General features: G+C 40.0%; 1 protein-coding gene across 7 annotated transcripts in view; it reads right to left on the bottom strand.

Moving 5' to 3' along the window:
- The window catches only part of PPARGC1A (PPARG coactivator 1 alpha), a 409900-nt gene that overhangs the window by 88908 nt on the left and 299989 nt on the right, over window positions 1–21003 (bottom strand). For 5 of the 7 annotated variants that reach the window (XM_025290240.3, XM_044946038.2, XM_044946037.2 and 2 more), the window contains one exon: window positions 12078–12257. In XM_025290240.3, the coding sequence (XP_025146025.1) occupies window positions 12078–12257 (180 nt within the window). Of the gene's footprint in view, window positions 1–12077; window positions 12258–16605; window positions 17528–17599; window positions 19106–21003 lie in introns of those variants that run through there. The other 2 variants (XM_006080500.4, XM_045166304.1) reach the window with 2 other exon arrangements.

The raw sequence follows: 21003 nt of genomic DNA, 5'->3' as shown, positions 1-21003 counted from the left end.
ATGGGAGTCTGATTGAAATGTCCAGCCTTCTCTATGACCCAGGACTCTGGTAATGAATTAAGAGTTAACTGGAGTGCAAGTGAATGCGAGAGCTTGCCAAAAGATGGTTAGAAAATTTCATGACAATTAGCACTGATTTGCGCTACAAGAATAGAAAAAAAAAAAGTTTTAAAGGAGAACAAAAAAAGCTACTCACACATACACAACCCCAAAAAAAGCCTTCTAGCACTGGCTGAAAATGATACCATTGGATGACAGAAGAAACACACCAGATTAGCCAATTAGCATTCACCCAAGAAAAGCAAGCACTTTGAAGAGAGGGGAGAAAAGGAACCCATCAACTGTAATATCAGCTTTACAATAGCCCTGACTGTTTATCTACCCAAAGGAAATGCTACCTCCCCACTTTTTTTGTGACCCTCTCGACAATTCTGGGGGAAAAACTGTTAGTTCAACATTATCGCAAGCCAGAATATGACTCTATTTATGTGACAAGTTGACAACATACAATTTCATGCTTGTTGAACTGATCGGTGTTATATATTCACTGTGCATATTATGAAGCCTCACCATTATAAATATGAAACAGTATACACTTATTCAAAGTAACTCCAGCAGCGGCAATTTATAGCTAGGTTGTTTGTGCTCTTATGGAGCCCGTCGCCGCCTTAAGGGGCTGCAGCACGCAGAAACAGATGTGAAGTGTGACTCCGACCAAAATGGATTGACGATGACCTATGTGAGAGCAGGCTATTACATTTTGGTCTGCATGGCAGCTGACACTGGTTTGTATTTAGATATGTGACTGGTGAGAACACTGTGTCCTTAAAGCTCTGTTTAAACACAGGCCAAGACATTTGTCTACTGGACTAATTATTTTACCACCCTGCTATGGCAAGTATCCCTTTTTTTTCCCCTTGAAAAAAAAAAGAATGTGAATGTGTATGTATGCACACACACACACACACACACACACGCAGGCAGGCACACAGTTCCACTATGCTGTGTAAAGTTACAGTCAGTACTTTAAAACTTGGTTGTGTCAAGTGAGTGCTGGCAAGAGTTCCAGGACGCCTGCATCACAGGGGTTGTACCACATTCGTGATCAGGTGCCTGGGAACAGTATAAGGCCACAAACCATCAGATCATAACCTGTCACAGCCACTGTTTTTGGTTGAATCGTTTCCTCCTTTCTCTCCCCCTCTCTCTTTCTCTTAGCAAGCTTCAACCAATTTGCAAGTGTTCGCTTCCACAAGGACAAATTTGGAAGAGTGAAGAACAACACAATTTATCCAAATGTGGAAGGAAATGAGGGAACCAGGCGCCTTGCTAAAGCTAGATATCACAAATTTGCATAAGTAGTTTCCCAACGACAGAGGTGCTATTCGGAACAAAATAAATTGCTTGTATTGTATGCAAGGGCACAAACCTTGACCAAGTTTGCAGTTGCTTCCCTGCTCCTACATTTCTTTAAGTACACCCAGATATTCCTGCCAAGAAGCCCAACTCTCTGTAGGTAGTGGCTCTCTGTAGGTAGATCTAAAACGTTTAATAGTCTATTTATTATTTCATTTAATTATTTGTTTTTAGGTAGACCTAAAAAGGTTATTGTTTCGCCTAAAAGTCTTCAACATCTGTATTTGACTATTAAGAAAAATAAACAAAAAATATTTGATGTATTAATCATGTTGCTCTAGGATTTTCTAGCAATTATTTTCCCCCCTTTCTGTTTATCTGCTTAAGAGTAACACTCTTAGTTTTCATTTTGAGATCCAGAAATGGAGTCACCGACCGGAATCTTGGCTTTCTTTCTAAAGATTTTAATTCTAGGGTTTTGGAACTTGCCCATTCTAACAAAGTTTGCTATTCAAAATCTACATCTCTTTCTACTTTTCCTGTTGGACTGAAGTGAAGGTGTTGTTGGTCTGTCTAGTAAATCCAACCCACAAGATAACATAATCACATACATTCATTTCTCAGAGACCTTGGCGGTTCTTATCTCCTTGCTTTTATGATCTCTTATGAACAGCCAGGAATAGCAATTTGCAGCCTGTTTGTAAAGTCATCTTAGTCTGAACCTAGCCTTCTCCTCTTTTATCACACAGTGATATTCTGCAGCTAAATCCCATTTGCCACAGTAAAATTTGCTCTGAGCTCCATTTTAGAATAATGTGAGTATTCTCTGTGTGTATGGAACATATCAAACATGCAATGGAGGGCGATTATCATTTCAATGAACTATTTATTAATAGAAGATAGTGTGTGTGCTTTGCTTAGATTTATTGATATGCTGCCCACCGTACATTGTAGCCTGAGGTTATTTAGTTCCTAGTCATTAGCGTCTCAGACAAGCAGCTTTGCGGCTCTCACAGTTCCAGTTCTTTGTGCTTTGCTCAACTTTATTTTACCACCAGATCACCTAGAACCTTAAACATAAGGCTTGAGTTCTATGTTAAATCAGAATTATTTCCTGTTAAGTGTTCCAAGCTCCCCATTTTTATTACCAGTTACTTTATTAAATCCTTAATAACATAGATAGAACAGTTAGTTAATTTGTGTGTTGAGCCATGGATGTTAATTTGTAAACATAATAACATACTGCAATCATTTGCATAATAGCATTTTAATCTTTTTAGTAAAAGCTGTAATTCCCTACAAAGTACACTGCAGTAGAAACTAAGTGACTATTGGTAATAATACAAAAGGCCTTAAAATTCTGATCCTATTATAGTGTTGGAACATACCCAAACTGCTTCCATAATCTCTGAAATGTTACTGTTCTCTGATTTAGGTGTCTGTGTCAAGAATAAAAATGAAGTATAACTGGTAGCAATAGACTATTTCCTAAATGTAATTTAGTATTCACTAAGCACCAGCACTTTGCAAATAGCTCTGAGGCTTTCCTTCAAAGTTCAGAGCTCCAGCCCTGCATATTGTGTGAGAAACACCAAGGAACTCACTCTAAAACTCTATACTCTGCGCCGTAGTCAAGGCTCCGATAAATCATGCTGATGTGACACAGAGCAGGGGATCACCCATCAAGAATTTGGCCACTAATTCTCCCTTCTCCCAACCTGACCAGCCTGCTTTTACCTCCTTGAACTAACTGCTTCTGAGAAGTTTGGGAGAGAATGAAGAAGTGGGGGAAATAGTTAACAAAGCTCCTTCTTAAAAAAAAAAAAAATAATGCTTTTGGGGGCTTGATCTCTAGAGCCCATTAACACCAATCACAAGACTGGCCCCCAAAAAGGTAAAAAACAAACAAACAAAATAAAAACCTAGTTTAAAAGTCAGGCCAAGTCATTTTACGCAAGATCTGGTAATTCATTAATCTATCCAGCTGCAAACCTTGAATGAATAACTTGCACTAGTAATGGGGATGGGCAGGTCTACGCAGCATCAGTGTTTAGAACTGGCAACTATGTGAATTATTCTATTACACAAGAACAAGTACAAAAAGAACAAGTACAAAAGTATCTCCTATCGTCATTTTGGGACAAATGGCATAATGGATGAGAAATCATTTATCATAGTAAAAAGTTGCCCTTGCTCAGAGCAAGAGTGTGTATTTCCTTGTGTACCTCTCTCCCCTTTTCCTTGCTCTCATTCTACCTGCTTGTAATTCTGCATCTTTGGCAGGCTACAGTAAAACACAGTATCCTGCTTTGCTTTCAAAGTATACCTCAAGAGCACACAATCTTGAAAGTAACCTGAAAGGTTAAAGAAGAAGAAGAAAAAAATGATCCTTACAAAACTGTTTTACACCATAGGCAATTCCTTTTATAAAACCCACAATAAAAGTGTTCGTTTCTAAAAGACTAGGCACATAATTATAAGGACAGATGAACCTTGTTAAAAATGTGAAGTCAGGGTGGAGAACAGTGGAAGAAAATTTGGCTGTTGGTCTTTAATGTTCCTTTTTTATCTGCTTTGTGTGTTGATCTCATTCAGAGGTGAGCCATCTGCTGGGCTGTGGTTCCACCACATTGCGTATAGATGGGGGACGAGGACAGACAGACCCTCTGTATAAGCACACTGTGCAAGCACACACAGTTGCTGTACAAATAGTTTGTCCACTGCAGTATCCTGCATCTTAATTACTTTAACCTCGACTAATATCTCTGAAGTAAATCTAAGAGGCAATGAGCCACTTTTTCCTGAATGCTCTCCAAGTTTTCCTCCTTGTGGACATGGGTCTCCACTTTTCTGGCTCCAAAGATACCCAGGCAGAGTAATGTTCAGTTCAATGACCCACTGGCAAGTTCAGGAGGTAGGAAAAACCTAGGATATGCCCATACAATGTCCATACCTACTTCTTGGAGTACCCAGAGTATTGAAGTAGTTGGTCTCTACCTCAAAAAGCACAAACTAGTACCTTCTGGGCTTCCTCAGTGGCTCAGCAGTAAAGAATCCTCCTGCCAATGCAGGAGTCATGGGTTCGATCCTTAGGTCAGGAAGATACCTTGGAGAAGGAAATGGTAACGCACTCCAGTATTATTATTTGTGAAATTGCATGGACAGGAGACTGGTGGGCTACAGTCCAAGGGGTCACAAAGAGGTGGACACAGCCTAAAGAATAAACAACAGAACCACTTTCTATCATCATTGTGACCAATAACACATATGGATTCTCACTTTCCAAACCGCAAATGGTGCTAAAGTTGAAACTCCAGTACTTAGGCCACCTCATGCAAAGAATGGACTCATTGGAAAAGACTCTGATGCTGGGAGGGATTGGGGGCAGGAGGAGAAGGGGACGACAGAGGATGAGATGGCTGGATGGCATCACCGACTCGATGGACATGAGTTTGGATGAACTCCGGGAGTTGGTGATGGACAGGGAGGCCTGGCGTGCTGCAGTTCGTGGGGTCGCAAGGAGTTGGACACGACTGAGTGACTGAACTGAACTGAACTGAAGAACTGAATTTACTTCTGTGGAAAACAGCAGCAGACCTCATCTTTTGTAATCAAAACTTACACTGACCAAAGTGGTAAAGAACCTGCCTGCCAAAGCAGGAAACATGGGTTCAGTCCCTGGGTTGGGAAGATCCCCTGGAAGAGGGCATGGCAGCCCACTCGATTATTCTTGCCTGGAGAATCCCACGGACAGATAAGCCTAGTGGGCTACAGTCCATGGGGTTGCAAAGAGTCAGACACGACTGAAGCAACTTAGCACACATGCACAGTAACAAAAGCAACCACCAGGAAAGTTAGTGATGACGGTCACGGATGTCATGTAACCGGCATCCTGTGACTTATTTATTAGTACGGGTAGATGGCAACAGACATACCCCCGTGGATCAAAGCTCCTGAGCCATAATTTTCCAGTGGTCAGCATAATGGCAGCGAGGAAACAGGGTGATAAACCAGATGTTCCCAAGATACGGCAGATGTTATCCAGGCAAGAAGTCTAAAACAGTCTTTAACTGAGGTGTGTAGAGGAACACACACACAAGAAACCTATTCAGTCTCCCTGTCAGATAAGCTGACAGTAGAAGTTGAAAATAAAGCTGTACACAGGCTGGGTCAGATTGTTGCTTCCTGATTTGTGACTCTCCAAGATGAACATCTAACTGATTTATACCCAGAATTTGGAATTTTGTGGTAGACTACAAATGCAAAGATAAGTACAACATAAATTTTTAAAATACTCCATAAGTCTCCATGAGTTTCAACATTCTTCAATGTTCTTATGTTACAGCCAATTATCTCCCCACTTAAAGGGCTATTATTTTCTTACTTGAAGTCTATGTTCTCCGTAAGTGTCATTACCAAGTGCAGCAAAAATCTGGTTGAGGGCCATAAATTGAATTTAAATGACAAACATTTATTGATGGCAAATTGGAAATTCCAGAAATCTTCAAGAAGTGATTATTGTAAATGAATTAGTTCTCTGAACATAACAAAGGAGAATTTATTCTCCTGATGATTAAATTAAGGGGAGGTGGTTTGGACACACATTTTTTCCCTCTGTTTGTTTTGTTAAAATTCTAAGAGGTTTGCCATTCATAGAAAAGTCTGCCTGACCACGGGCACAGTCAGAAGCAGGAATTCATTACCATGGAAGGCTACAGAATTTCCTCCAAGGAGACAAGTGAGAAAAAGCAGACACCATGTAAATGTGTGGATTGGGTTAAATATGTTCTGCCCCTGAGGCAGCAGGGAGATGGGAGCCCCTGTGTAAAATGACTCACAGTCCGAGAAAGTACTTCAGTTCCTAAAGGTGAGCAGACACTGAACCAGATAGATACTCATGAAGTTCTGATTCTCTTCGGAATATTTTCCAGTTGGCATGCTTTGCCAGCTCCCTCTCTAACCTAACTCATATTTGTCAGTACTCATGGAATTTTCCTGCGAGGTGCTTCAGGTTTTGTTCCCTGGACACCATCCCCTCTGCTGTCACCTTGTCCCTTCTCCGCACCTGCATCGCATGGGGTTTGGAATGCAGCAGAGCCTGCTGTCAGACGCCTTTACTTTTGGCTTCCCCATCTCTCTCACAATGATCAGAATGATCGTCTTTAAATACCGTCTCCATCACATTGCTCTCCTGCTAAAAATCTTCAGTAGCACCCTAATTGCTATTGTGGAAACTAAACATTTGCAACTGGGTTCTCATGACCTGGCATAATTTTGTACCCACCCTAAATCCAGACTTACTCCTCTTATTCCTGTGTTCCCATTAATACATAATTCACTTGAGTAAACCAAGATCTTCACTTTCATAACCTGTCCATGAAAACCCTTCACTCTTATTCTCTCATCAGCCTTGGTGACATTATTCTTGCTGATTCCCTCAATATATGCTAGAATACACACACACACACAAGTACATATGCAAACACATAGTCTTGCAATATTTGCCAAAAGCTAATATATATGTAGTATATAACCCCATGCATATAAATGTACATGTGCGCATATGCATAAATATACACTGCATCACGTTGTCCTCCAGTTGCTGATATATATGAATACATACATGTATATGTATGCTTGTATGCACAGTCTTTTTCATTCTGTTCTAATCATTTATCATTTCACCATTTACCCTCCCAAACTAGAGGTGCTTTATATGTAGTTTTCACATTACCTAAGGCAGTTCATACCATCAATAAACATATGATAGTCAACCCATTCATAAGGTTGCAATTATTTACTGAGTACATACTTTCTCCTGTTTTCTATGAAATCACCTAGAAGAACTTCAGTGAACAAGACAAGCTGGTTCTCTGTTCCCCAAATACTCAGCAGTTTTTTGAATAGCCAAGATTTTTTTTAACTTTTCATAGGTATATAATATATGCCCATTGTTGAAAAAATTGGACAACAAAGTTAAAGGAAAAAGTGTAAATTCATCTATATTTCCACCAGAATGATTGAATATTTTTGAAAGCTTTCATCCACCATTCCCTTGAAAGCATAAAACAGGACACCTTACAGACAAGAAAACTGGAAACCATCTTTTTTTCTTTTACAAAAGTTCACAGTATCAGACCTTCCTGTGAGTTCCAGCAATTAGCCAATGTGAATGCAGGCCACAGCTGAGAGCCCTTCTCTCCACATTAGCAAAGGCAGACTTCAGAACATATTATGAGTAATGACCTAGAGACAGTTACATTCTCACTCTCGATGTTTTAAAGAAGCCCAAGTAGCTGCATTCAGAAGTAACAAGTCAATGAATGAAAGATGCCCATTCAGTGGAATCACAGAAGCATTAAAGCAGAGGTTAAAATAAAGCAGTGATGGGAAAAAAAGCAGTGATTGAACTTCCTTGGTGGTCTAGTGGTTAAGGCTCTGCCTTCTAATGCAGGAGGTATGGGTTTGATCCCTAGTCAGGGAACTGGTATCCTATCCTACCTACCAGGGTGTGGCCAAAAATTATGAATAAATAAACATAGCATCATAAATCAACTATACTTTGATTTAAAAAAAATTAAAGCAGAGACAAGGTGGCCCACAAAGTCCCAGAAGAGCCAACGTGTTATTTAACCTACACTATGTGACCCATCTTTACACACTGCCATGCTTTAAAAGTACTCCTTTATTCTCCTTCTTTGAACAATGCACAAAGCAACAGAGAGAAGGAAGTTGTGTTGCAATATTCTGAAACATTAATCTTGCTACCAGTCGATCCAGGGACGGCATCCTGTTTTCCTGACACATGGATCAGATTCACTGGGCGCTGCACCTATAGGCCTTGTGCCCTGTTTCGCTGAATGGCTTTTGAATCATACCTGGTCACCTGCCTTTACACATCCAAACACAGGTTGTGCAAGCAGAGATCGCTGTTTGTGTGCCCAGTTACTCAACCAGCATGTACAATTGCGTGCATGCTCACCCTGCTCCCGTTCAGAAACTCACTGTTTCCCAAATCAGGACATTTCAATTTCATTTTTTTATTTTCTTCTTCTTATGTTACATAAACATTAACCTTAGACTCAAATGGATGGAAAAGGTCAAAGGAAGAAATTTCTATCTATTCCCAACATTTAAATATTCTGCAGTACTAAATGTAACTCTTAAATACCCTCTTTCTTCCTGCTTTGATGAGAATTCAGAAGCCCTGTGGCCAGTTTCCAGCAGTGTCATCAATGTGCTATTTGAGTCAGGGAAAAGTGTTGAACGACTCAGTGCCTTATTTTATTCTGGGAATCCGAGGTAGATAATGCTTGTTATTGGCAGATCAGAGGTGGCAGAGACCATGACTGTTGGGCTTGCTCAAGTACAAGGCCTTCACAAATGTGATGAGGCAGGATTTTGAGAACAGGAGGAGAGTGAGCGAGCACAGGTGAAAGTCCGCTGTGACAGGCTTAAAGTCACAGGCGCTGGGAATACCTGGGGTGACGCAGCTTTGGGAGAAGCAACGTGCAAAGCTGTAGCCATTCAAGGGTTATTTATTCTGTTGCCTACAGAGCTTCTTCATAGGGGACAACACAGTTTTAGAATTCCACCTATGCTCAAAACACACTTTTCTTTTTCCATTATACAAAAGATGTCTAAGTTTAACACTAGAAGGTAAAGAGTAGAGGCATTTTTTCTCTATACAAATGCTGAGAATGCTGCTGGGTGTAACGCTGCTGCCACACATGGCCTTATTACCCTTTAATCCACAAAGAAGAATGGGTTTTGTGACATCAGAGAAAATGTTATGGGGACTTATATATACAGTCATGTTTTTGCTGTCTGCCACTAAGAGAATTTCTGACATATCACTCCTGAGGCCCTGGGCATCTCAATAATTTTATATGGCTTCTAAGTCTTTGTATCCTGTATCTTAACTTTATTTTCTCTCTCAGAAATCTGACCAATTCATCTTTAGAGTTTTCTAAAAATTGCGAGTAACTATTTTTTTTTAAAAAACAGGGTTTCTCCACCTCAGCACTGTGGTCATTTGGGGTCAAATGAGTCTTTGTTGTAGGGAGTCATCCTGTGCCTTGCAGGATGTTAAACAACATCTCTGGTTTCTACCTGCTAATTGCCAGCAGCATCCCCCTGCCCCCAGTCCTGACAATTAAACATCCCTCCAGACAATACTAAATATCCCCAGGTAGACAAAATTGCCTTTGGTTGAGAACCACTGGTTTAAAATGACCTAATAACAGGTTAAATGAATAAACCTTGTGTTTAGAGTGTTGAAAACAATTCTGTCAGTGGTAGAAAGTTACATAGGAAAACAAAAGGGGTGTCTTGGAGAAGGCAATGGCACCCCACTCCAGTACTCTTGCCTGGAAAATCCCATGGACGGAGGAGCCTGGTGGGCTGTAGTCCATGGGGTCGCGAAGAGTCAGACACGACTGAGCTACTTCACTTTCACTTTTCACTTTCATGCATTGCAGAAGGAAATGGCAACCCATTCCAGTGTTCTTGCCTGGAGAATCCCAGGGACGGGGGAGCCAGGTGGGCTGCCGTCTATGGGGTCACACAGAGTCGGACACGACTAAAGTGACTTAGCAGCAGCAGCATGTAGATACAGCATCCATAGATATCTAACTAGTTGCCAAACCAAGTCCTCTGAAAATGTTAATGGGAAGTACCTCATCCAGGTGTCACAAAATGAAATTCAGGGACACAGGTCACAAAAAAAGGTTGTATTTGCAACCAGCCCACCAGGGAGGCACCAACTACCATGCCACCACCCCCTCCAACACACACACACACACACACACACACTCACCGTTTTAGTTATTCCCTAACCATCCTCTGCAAAATGCATGGCATTCACCCAATATGAAATAGCCGATTTTTAGATAAGAGGTCTATGGAGATGAACATTTTTAAAAGTACTGTTTATTTAATGCAGCATGACTTAAAATGGGCCTGTAACCTGACAAGTGTACTGAATGAGGAATGTTCAATTTACCAGTTCGAACCAGCCAAGTCCTCACATGAACTTTCCGAGACCCGGCTGAGAAGCCTGGGAAAGTATAACTAACCACAAACCCTCAGTGTTTCCTCCACCTGATTCCTCCTCCCCAGCCTTAACTCCATTACCTTAAGCACTCTTCTAAGACCCACTTAATGCTCCAGACGTATTATAAAATCTTAGCCGCTGACAGAATCTACAGCCACCTCAGCGCACCAGCTATATACCTGCTTCCATGTCAACCAACACTGAAAGCAAAGATTCTGTTCTATTTTTAAATATATTGAGCAAAGAAGCAGCTTGATATGTCTTTGTAAAGGATGGCTGTCACCCAAATTCAGTTATTCTATTTTTAATCAATGATAATAGACTTTGAAGTCAGATACACCTGGGGTTCAAATCCCACGTCTGTGTCAATGGTGTGATTTGGGGAAAATCACTTGGCCTCTGTTAAACTCACTGTCAGCATATGTAAAATGAGAATCACAAGAATAGTACCTAAACAATAACAGGTTGTTTTGAGGGACGAGCGTGATGACATATGTAAAGCAAAAGTGTTCCAAGAGGTTGGCCACTTTGTTATTACTATTACTGCTGAATCTACCATATTCATCCGTCACTCACTGCTCATGAAACACTTATTCAACACCTTCTGTGTGCTGGAAAAACTCAGTAAATATTGTAAAATGGGTTTTCTTAATGACTCAATAAACATTTATTCAGTGCCTTTTATGTGCTGGGTGCTGGAAAAACTCAATAAATATTGTAAAATTGGTTTTCTTAATGACTCGAGATTTCAACCAAACAACATTGAAGTGTAAGAAGTGTCTCTGCTGGTAGATAAAAAATAATTTTATAGCACTTTGTATGAATCCTGGCTCATGGTAGGTAGAAAATGTTGCATGAGAATGGTGGCGCCAGAGGTGCCGACACTGAAAACGAGTTGATTCGACAATCCTAACTCATTTTACTTGCTAGAGTGACCACTTCATTTCTCCCCATAAGAGATCATTCATTTTCAAGTAAATGAGCACTGATCTTGTGAGAAAGAACTTCTTTTCTCAAAGTAACACTTTAATAGGTACAGATTAACATTCTTTATTATAGGGTAGGCTTATAATAAAGAGTCTAAAGTCTGGGAGGTAATTTTCACTACTGAAAGGTAAATTAATTTTGACTAAATTATAAGTAAATACCAGAGTAGTTGGGTGTAGAAGTTCCCATAATATAAATAAATCAGAGTTATGATCAAAATATAATATTAATAGTAAAAAAAAAAAAACAACCCTGTCTACTATTTTATAAACCTACTTTGTAAAATGAGTAAAGGTAGACCTAACCCTTTGGTTAAATGGAAATACATTCTTTTACGTTTTACATTAGGTACCGTTTTCTGTGGGAAATAGACAGGAAAAAAACAGGTTTAGTCATTTGCTCTTCTTTGTCATTCATTCTTTCACAATCTCTTAATATTTCAACAGAGTTTGATACACTCTGTTATGGGTCCTCAGGGCCTTAATTCTCAAAAAAAAAAAAAAGCCATTTGTTTTCCAAATATTGTTTTTCCACAAAATAGGAAGTACCTAACTATGATTAAAAAGTCTTTTGGTGACAGCAAAGCAAGAACCCATTATGTTTTCAGGCCAGTAATCATGTTAGCATGGCCTAAACCAAGTTCAATGAGAAATTAGTTTTCCCGAAGGTCTGTCCTTACCTCAAATATGTTTGAAGGCTCGTTGTTGTACTGATTAGATATTATTTCTGATTGGTCACTGCACCACTTGAGTCCACCCAGAAAGCTGTCTGTATCCAAGTCGTTCACGTCTAGTTCAGAAAGGTCAAGTTCAGGAAGATCTGGGCAAAGAGGCTGGTCTTCACCAACCAGAGCAGCACACTGCAGGAGGCAGGGAGAAAAAAAAAAAAAAACTTTCATTAACTGCAGGAATTTATTAAACTGTAATAGCATGTGATAGGAATTAAGCCTGGTTAATTCAACGACACCACCAAAGCTGGTTTCCAGGGTTTTAGTCCCCAGCAAAAAACATCCTAGACTCTTTAACTCCCTTTGCTCCCAAAGGATACTTTGCCAGAACCATCCGATCCCAAACTCTACCTCCAAATCCATGGTAAATGCCATGCTTCCATGAAGTCATCTGATTTGTCCAGTTAGAAATAAATTTAGATTTGTTTGTACCTCTTTGATAGCACGTACTAAGTTTCAAATTGCTTTCTGGTTAACTATATGCAAAAATTCATTCCACTCTTTTTTTAAAAAGAGAATAACTCTTTAAAAAAAAAGTATTTATTTATTTGGCTCTTCAGGTCTTTGTTGCAGCATGCGGGATCTTTTCCTTGTGTTATGCAAACTCTTAGTTGTGGCATGTGGGATCTAGTTCCTTGACCAGAAATTGAACCTGGGCCCTCCTGTATGGGGAGCATGGAGTTTTATCCACTGGACCACCAGGGTAGTCCCAGAGTATAAGCACTTTGAGTGAAATTTGCTCAGTCCTGTCTGACTCTTTGCAACCCGATAGACTTCTCTATCCATGGGATTCTCCAAGCAAGAATAGTAGGATGGGTTGCCATTCTTTTCTCCAGGGGATCTTCCTGACCCAGGGATTGAACCCAGGTCCCCTGCATTACAGGAGGATTCTTTACCATGTCAAGCCATCAGGGAAGCTCTTTGAGGGAAAGTTATAAATTTGATTTCACCTTGGAATTGCCATCACACACAAGAGAGACAAAATAAATGATTACTAAATGAGAAAAAAATAAGAACTATACCAGGAAAACTCTCCACTTATGCTCCCTTTAACTATTATAATCCATATAATTCATTTAGCAACTAATGATGCAGAGTCCTTTAACGTGTCCATGGTTCTCTTGAATTGGTATTTAAATCTTTTACTCTTACTTGACTTTTCATGAGCTTCTGAACTTCATCTTAAACAGATCAAAAATAAGTCCCTTGAGATGAAGGACAGAAATCACATTTCTTATTATCATTGTATCTTTCATTACGTGTAACTAGCAAGTCTTGTGTGCTCACGTGTGGGTCTGAGGATGGATGTATACAATTGGGATCACCTGATGTGTGAACAGAAAAACCACTCTACCACACAATCTTATTTTTCTTCAACATTTATATTTTGCTCTAAGTGAATTCAAAAGAATGATTTTTTTCCTTGGAGTTTTAAAAAATGATTTCAATATATTGAGAGGCTTAAAATACCCTCTGCTGTGGCTGGGCTGCTTGTCACCTCCTTGCATACAGTAGTTAAGAAGTGGTCTGTTAACTGTTTCCTACGGTGGCTTTTTGAGAAAGTGGACCCTCTTCCCATAGAGGCGGATTTCTACTTCGAACTGGCTATCTGACCACTAACAGCACTGCAATCTGTGAAGAACCCTGCAGAAACTGCTTACTGCAGGGGTCTGGTGATATCAGAGCTATAACGACTAACCCACCTGCAAGCCGAGGGGTCTCAGTCGGCAGGCACACCCTCCCAGGTGTCAACCTCACGGCCCGCCCTTCCAAGGTCAGGAGAGATGCTGGGGAGTTGTTCCTATCCAGGCAGCAGTTGGGCATGAAGCTGAAGATGCTGCTTGACATTTAGATTTTGAATAAAATAAGTTGTATGCAGATTTTTTTCTCAAGTGCCCCTGTCATCCCTGGCAGGCTACATTACACGGGTCATATGCAGCAGTGTGATCGTAAGCACCACGCTGAGAAGTAGGTACTGGGTAATGGAGTCAGCAGTAGGTAAGGGGAGGCTGGGAGGAGCCTGAACATTCCTGCAGTTCCTCCCTAAGACCACCAGGCCCCAGAGAGATCCTGAAAGGCAGGCACAAAAGTAATGCCAAGGAAGAGCAATCACCTCCATTGCAACTCTTTCCTTATCATTTTATTGGTCTTTCCTTTTTTATTATTGGAGTTATCCCAAAGTTACAGGTCAGTATATTAAACTAGGTTTATAAGTAAGCTAGGCTGAAGAGAAGGTGTTGTTCTGGTGCAATGTTCATGTTTTGTTATGGGTGTAACACGTCCCAGTCTCTACACTTGCTCACTGCTTGTCCTCCAAATACAATACACATACACACTGCTAACTCTTCTACAACATGACCAATCCAGAGACAAGGGGAAAACTTTTTCAGTGGTACAGAAACTGCTAGGATTGGAGGAGAGTCTTTAAAACAAAAAGCAAAAACAACAAGAAAATAAAAAAATAAGTTAGATAACACACGATCTGTGCATTTGGTTTAAATTCCTTTTGTGGATAGCACACTCTAGAACCCATGTCTTGGAATGCTGACACTGATTGGGTGGACAACTTCTTGCTGTCTCTCTCTTTAACAGCCCTCTACAGGCATGGCTCTTCAAAACCCTTCAACCTTTCAGAAATATGTATTTTTCAGTAACTTTTAAAACCATTGAAAAGACGGATCTTTTTTTTTTGTATTTTACTCTGATGTCATTCACATATTTCTTTCCTTTCCTCTGTCAGTTTCTCTCATTTTTGCTTTTCTGTTATGGCTGAAAAATGTGCATAGATGTTCTTTCCAATGTTGACGTGTTAATAAAATCAAGACTTCTGAATGTGGCATTATCCTGATAATCTAAAACACATTAGTGGTAGCAAGTGTTCCTGTTATTAATTTATATTTGGTCTTTGGATGATGCCAGCTTAACAGTCCGAGCCCTGTAACTGTCCTCATTTGACACGCTGGTATTTACGGCTTCCCTATACATCTGTAACAGGTGTGCTTTATGGCAATTTACAGAAACACATTCTACTGCCTCTCTGCAACTATGACAGCTATTTCACAACCGCAGCCTTAATTTTATAATAAGATTTAAAAAGAGAAAGCAGTCACTAAACACAAAAGGCTAATTATTGTACGTTATTTCACCCCAACAGACTTTTCTCTTAGTTAAGGAACAGACAATAAATTAGCTTAACTGCACTGATGATAATGAATCATTATAATTAAGTATAATTCTCCATTAACCTTTTGGAGGTTTTTGTGCCATTGATGGTAAATTTTAAAGAGAAGGAGAGCAGAAAGAGTGGACTTGGCCACATTAATTATATTAACGAAAAAAGAATCTTACTTCTTAAAAAAAATTAGTCAAGGCAGGGGAGAGTGGGGAGGGCAGCGGTCAGTAAGGAGTGACAGTCTTAGTGGAGTGTATGTCATCAGAACTGTCTCGATCAATCTTAGTAACCTTATTGAACATCACCTTCATTAAACTGCGAAACACTGGGGACTCCGAGTAGCTACAGTAATATAGGCCTTTATTAACCAACGTGCTGTCTTGTCATTATGTGCAAAAGGGCATAATACGTTTTAGGATGACAGCAAACATTAATGATTCAAAAAATGAAAGCGGCCTCCACTACCTGCTGCTCGTAATATTTGAGCCTGGCGGAGGTGATTCCCAGGGCTGCTGCCACCAAGGCTGGGCTGCTAGCCGCCTGCTGCCTCCGGTGCAACAGAGGAGCGACTGGCCGGTCTCAGCCGACGGACCAACAACTCAATCCACGACTGGACAATTAGCCCGAGACCTCACCTCCCTAAGCACAAAATTAAAGAGCCCCTGTTCTAAACAGTTCTGATGCTTCTTTGAATATGACTGCAGGAATGCCAACGATGAAAATAAATCTTCCCTATTTCCATATGATCTAGTTCCTCAGTCAACTCCTAACGGCATCAGGAATAATACATGATGGAAAAATGAAACTACAGCAGCTGAGACCCACAGTGCCAGCCAGACAACCACCCACAGGATACTCCAGCTACTCGAAGACAATCAGGACTTTGAAGCCACTTAGAACCCTGACTCATAATAGCTACAGGATATATGAATTATCCATATTTCTCCCACCTTACCAAGAAATCACAACAAGATAAGAACAATTACAATCCGCAAAAAAGCATCTGCCAAGGCAGGAGAAGGCAGAGGAAGCCAGCATTTGCAAACCCAGCGAAGAGTTAAGAATCCAGGGCATGCCTCGCTAGAGAAGAAAAATGCGTTTGCAGACGGCCTTGGCCAAATTATTTTCACTTTAGATGTGTATCGCCGTACCACATGGACATCTTATTTAATCAAATCACGTGTAGCCCTTGATCCTCCCCTTACCCTACGTGCCCCCAGCTTCCCAGAGGAAGCTCTCCCAGCCCTTTGCCAGATTCATTGTTAGCTACTCAGATCCTCCCTGCAATTCAATTCGGGTCCATCTCACCAGAGTCCACAGAAAGTTTCACTTGTTTCCCAAGTTGGCCAAACTTTCCGAGAACATTCCATTGTGTTGAATGCAAACATGCCGCCGTCCTCCGTCCCCCCCCTGCTAGTCACTCTAGACTCCAGAGATTACGAGGAAACCGGCTTGCTTTTTTTCTCCCCCTGTATGAATTGTAGCCAGCAGAGGCTGTGGAATTGATGTATTGCCGTCTATTTTTACACAAGCAGCGAGCAGCTCCACACACAGTCCTGCATAAACTCTATTCTCTCTCCGGCTTCAGGCAGCTCTCCGTGGTACAGACAGTTTTAACCATTGGCTTCCCTGCCTAGATGCTGATGGAAAACCTTGCACTGTAGAGCAGGTCTTTTTTTTTTTTTTTTTTGCTGGCCAAAGCTTTCAATCACACAGAGGAGTTTTAAAGGAATCAGCTTTTGTAGTTTTGTGTTCTGTGGGAAAAGCAATCTAAAATAGCCCAGCAGGATTATTTAGGATTTTCTGAGTTCTCCGTCTGATGAACAGAGAGAGAAGAAAAAAAAATCCGGACTAGAGTCAAAACTGACTAGATTTGAGTCCATCCATTTTAATATTTTTATCTTCATCTTATTATAAATAGAAATGGCATTTTTCCAACCAGGCCACTAAACACCACTGGAAAGACTTCAGCTTCTGATTCATATCAATATCTTAGAGCATAAATATTGCATATGAGTAGAAACAGAGCCAAAGGCACATGGAAAGAGTTTCTAACTGCAACAGATCCTGATGACAGCAGCTAAGCTTTGATTTGTTCAAGGTATCTCCGAGTCGCCTTAAAATAGCAAACTTATAGGAGTTAAGATAAGATTGAGATTCTCTTCCAAAAGCACCTGCCCCCAGCTACTTTTCTGCCTCCTTTCCTCACCCAAACCCAAGCCCTTCCCCCCCTCACAGGAATATTTGCATCGCGAGGGAGGCTTTGGTCCTGGCTGCAGTGCCGAGCCCAGCCCCAGCTCACCTCGATGTCACTCCATACAGAGTCCTGGTTGCACATGTCCCACGCCATCCAGCTCCTGAATGACGCCAATCAAGCTGTTTCAACTCCAATCCACAGTGACACAGAGCACACACTCATGCAGGCAACCAGCCCCTTACTGAGAGTGAACTGAAGGCACCTGTCTTACTACAGTCCCCAGTCACATGACAAAGCTATTAAAAAGTAGGCTGGGCTGTCACTCACCCAGCCTCCCTTCTCCTGTGCTGCTAGCTGCTCAAACTTGTGACGTCACTCAAAGGCAGCCCTCTGCCTCAGTGAAGTAACGCTTTAAAAAAAAAAAAAAACGGAAAGAAGAAAGAAAGAAAGAAAGGGAACACTTGGACTTTTGGAGCATCATGCTGTGACTAAAGCCAGCTTTGAATGCCACCAACTCTAAACAGAGCCCTGACGATATAATAACTAAAATCCCCTGCAATCTTTTTTTAATTTATTTTCCTTCCAAAACAAGCAAGTGGCAAAGCTGCCTATTTCATGACAGAGTAACTACATTCTTAGCTCAAATGTGTACTCCCTCAGGACTCAAATTTGAAGACATCCAAGTGAACTCAGTTTGGGACTAAAGCAAGATAGTATCACATGATGCATTTTTATGAGATATTTTCTAATTGGGGGAGTGTTTGAAAGCAGAGGATGAGGCATGACTTTTTTTTTTTGTTTATTTAATCAACAAAACAGACTATATTTCTTAAGGTATAAACAAACTCCTCCACGCAGAAAACGGCTGTCCCCGTGGCAGCAGGGAATACCAGCTCCCGAGAAGTGTTACTGCAGTTTCTTTGCTCCATATAAGGAGAACAAGCAACAAAATACCATCCTTTCAGGGTCCTTCAAATCATTTCCATTTCTCTCATAGTTCTCAGAAAACAAGTTAGTCAAGACAGTCGCTGCAGCTTGTGCCCAGATCAGCTTAGTTTCCAGCTGCCTTTTTTCCCCCATACATGTAGCATTCCCTCTCTAACTGCCTTAGGGTGCCTTTTTGAATAAACACTGGATTCCAACCCTAGTGCCCTGGGTTGTGCATTTTGCCTGTGAGATCAAGAATGTTCATGGAGTCGGGGAAAAATACCAACATGTTATTAACAGAAATATTCATTTCTTGAGCTTTTTCATTTTTTGAATTTTTCAGCTTCGAGCCTGAGACAATGAGAGCTAACGCAGGTGCAACTGTTTTAGAATAACACTACACATCGAATCCATAACAAATTCAAGGTACTAGACAACTCTGGGAAACACTTCCATAACCCCACAGTGGTCCGATTTAACCCTTCCAAGTTCCAGAGTGATGTACACGTGGTTGTATATTTGTGAATAAAATCCATATACTTTTAAAATCAGCTCGATTCTTTTACTTGATAATATTTCATCTGAAAAAAAGTTCACCAGGTATCTAAAACTAATTCTCAAGCACTATTTGTTTAATTTTTTATTCTACTAAGTTTAACTTAATGAATTCTCTATTGTCCTTCCCTTTATCAAGAAAAAAATGGTGATTTGCTCTAACTAAAAAGTCACTCAAATATTAAGGTGAAAGAAAAAACAACCCAAAAAGAAAAAAAAATCAGACTGTTTATTCTTTCAGATCACAACTCTTTAAAAAAATTCGCTTACTCTGATATCTGCAACAAGTTGCTAGTATATTCCTGAATAATGTGATGAAATTGACAGTTTGTCATTACCAGACATAAAAAGATGGCCAAAAGCATTGACATTTTAAGTTAGCTGAATACATTTCACTGGCACATTTTGCCTCTTACAAAGAGTGGAAAATTACCGTAGTTTTAATTTTCTAAATCAAGAAAGAACAGGAAAATACAACCTCAGGAAGGCTTTTATACATGCAATTAGTGGCATTACTCTGCATTCCCCACAAAGAAACACTAATTTTCTTCACAATTATATTCTGATTTAATGTAAAACTATAGTAAATTATTAAAATGCAGGGCAAAGGTCATTGGCTCTGCCCTCAAAACAGTCAACTGTGAAATAATATTGGTCACTTGACCAAGAAGAGCTGATGTTTATTCATTATCATCAGGTTATCCCCATGTCGTGATATTCTCTGATATTTTTATTCATGTTCACTGAAGGCAAGGCATCCATTATATATGTGTGTATGTACATATATTTATATTAATCTTATTTAAATCTTTTAGAGAAGTTCTTTACACTGGAATACTCTGTATTATTGCTTTTGATATTTCAACCTGTTTACATTATGTTGTCAGGGCTTTCTTGTTTGTCTTTTTTGCCATCTAGTTCTACTTTTTCTTAATTAAATCAGCACCTACTGAAACCAAAGGTGGATATGTGTGTGTGTGTGTGTACACAGTTCACTGGCACATTCTCCCTCTTACAAATAATGGAAAATTATACATATACTTTTTTTTTCTTACTATTACGAAGAGGGGTTAGTCAGAAGTCAAAACATTGAAATGATTTATAAACTACAGCCTACCACAATTTTTCTCGCAAATTTCTATTACTGTATACACATACAAATTTATCTAGATCCTTGGGGCAAATTATAACAACTTCCACTATCTTTTGTTTTTTGTCTCAAAAAGATAACTAATGAGAGGGATATTTTAGAGTTCTTATAATTTGGTTAATTAGCTCTTCAGATTAAAATTTCTCTTATGTCCAGTTTTTCTTTTCTTAGGAAAACAAAAATTGTCAGTCACTCATCAACCTTGGTCTTTCCCAGGAAGTTTCTATATTTGATTCCCCTCTACCTCGACTATTTCCCTTCCTTTCTCCCTGCGGCCCTCTTTTTACCCCTTCATCAATTCTGCCTCCACGATTTCCAAATGTTTGGTTTCAATTAACAAAGATCTATTGAAACCTTATTGTGTCCACAGCGATGTATTGCAAGCACTTCCAAGACAGCATATGTCATGGACACAAGGGAACTTACAATTTGGGGGATGACAGACATTAAAAATGGAGAATAATCTGATATGAAAGAAGCAATGCTATTTTCCTCAATATCCAGATTCCTGTCCTCCTTAAAATATACAGTTTCTAGGTACAAGGTCCTTTCACTAAACATTAAATGCACACCCAAATCAACCCCATTTTGTCTCAACAATAGGAGGAGGTATTTATTAGCATCTGTTAAGTACACATGATGTTCCATATCTACATAGAGCCTGGATTCCACCCCAATGGATTTTCTCTGCTCAGAAGTTCTGTTAACATTTCTCAAGACTCCAACATAGGTGGAGGCAAGAGGATCTATCCTTAAAGTTGATAACAAAAGAGAAAATACACCTTCAAGAGACTAATTCAATTCTTCGGAAAAAATGTAACTAAGAACATAACATTTAGGTTTCAATCCCCACTCCTGCCCCAAATTCCAGGCTTTT

The sequence above is a fragment of the Bubalus bubalis genome, chromosome 7 (assembly GCF_019923935.1).
Source record: "Bubalus bubalis isolate 160015118507 breed Murrah chromosome 7, NDDB_SH_1, whole genome shotgun sequence".
NCBI classification, from domain to species: Eukaryota; Metazoa; Chordata; class Mammalia; order Artiodactyla; family Bovidae; genus Bubalus; species Bubalus bubalis.
The sequence above is the reverse complement of the archived record's forward strand: the minus strand, read 5'-3'. Positions and strand labels throughout refer to the sequence as shown.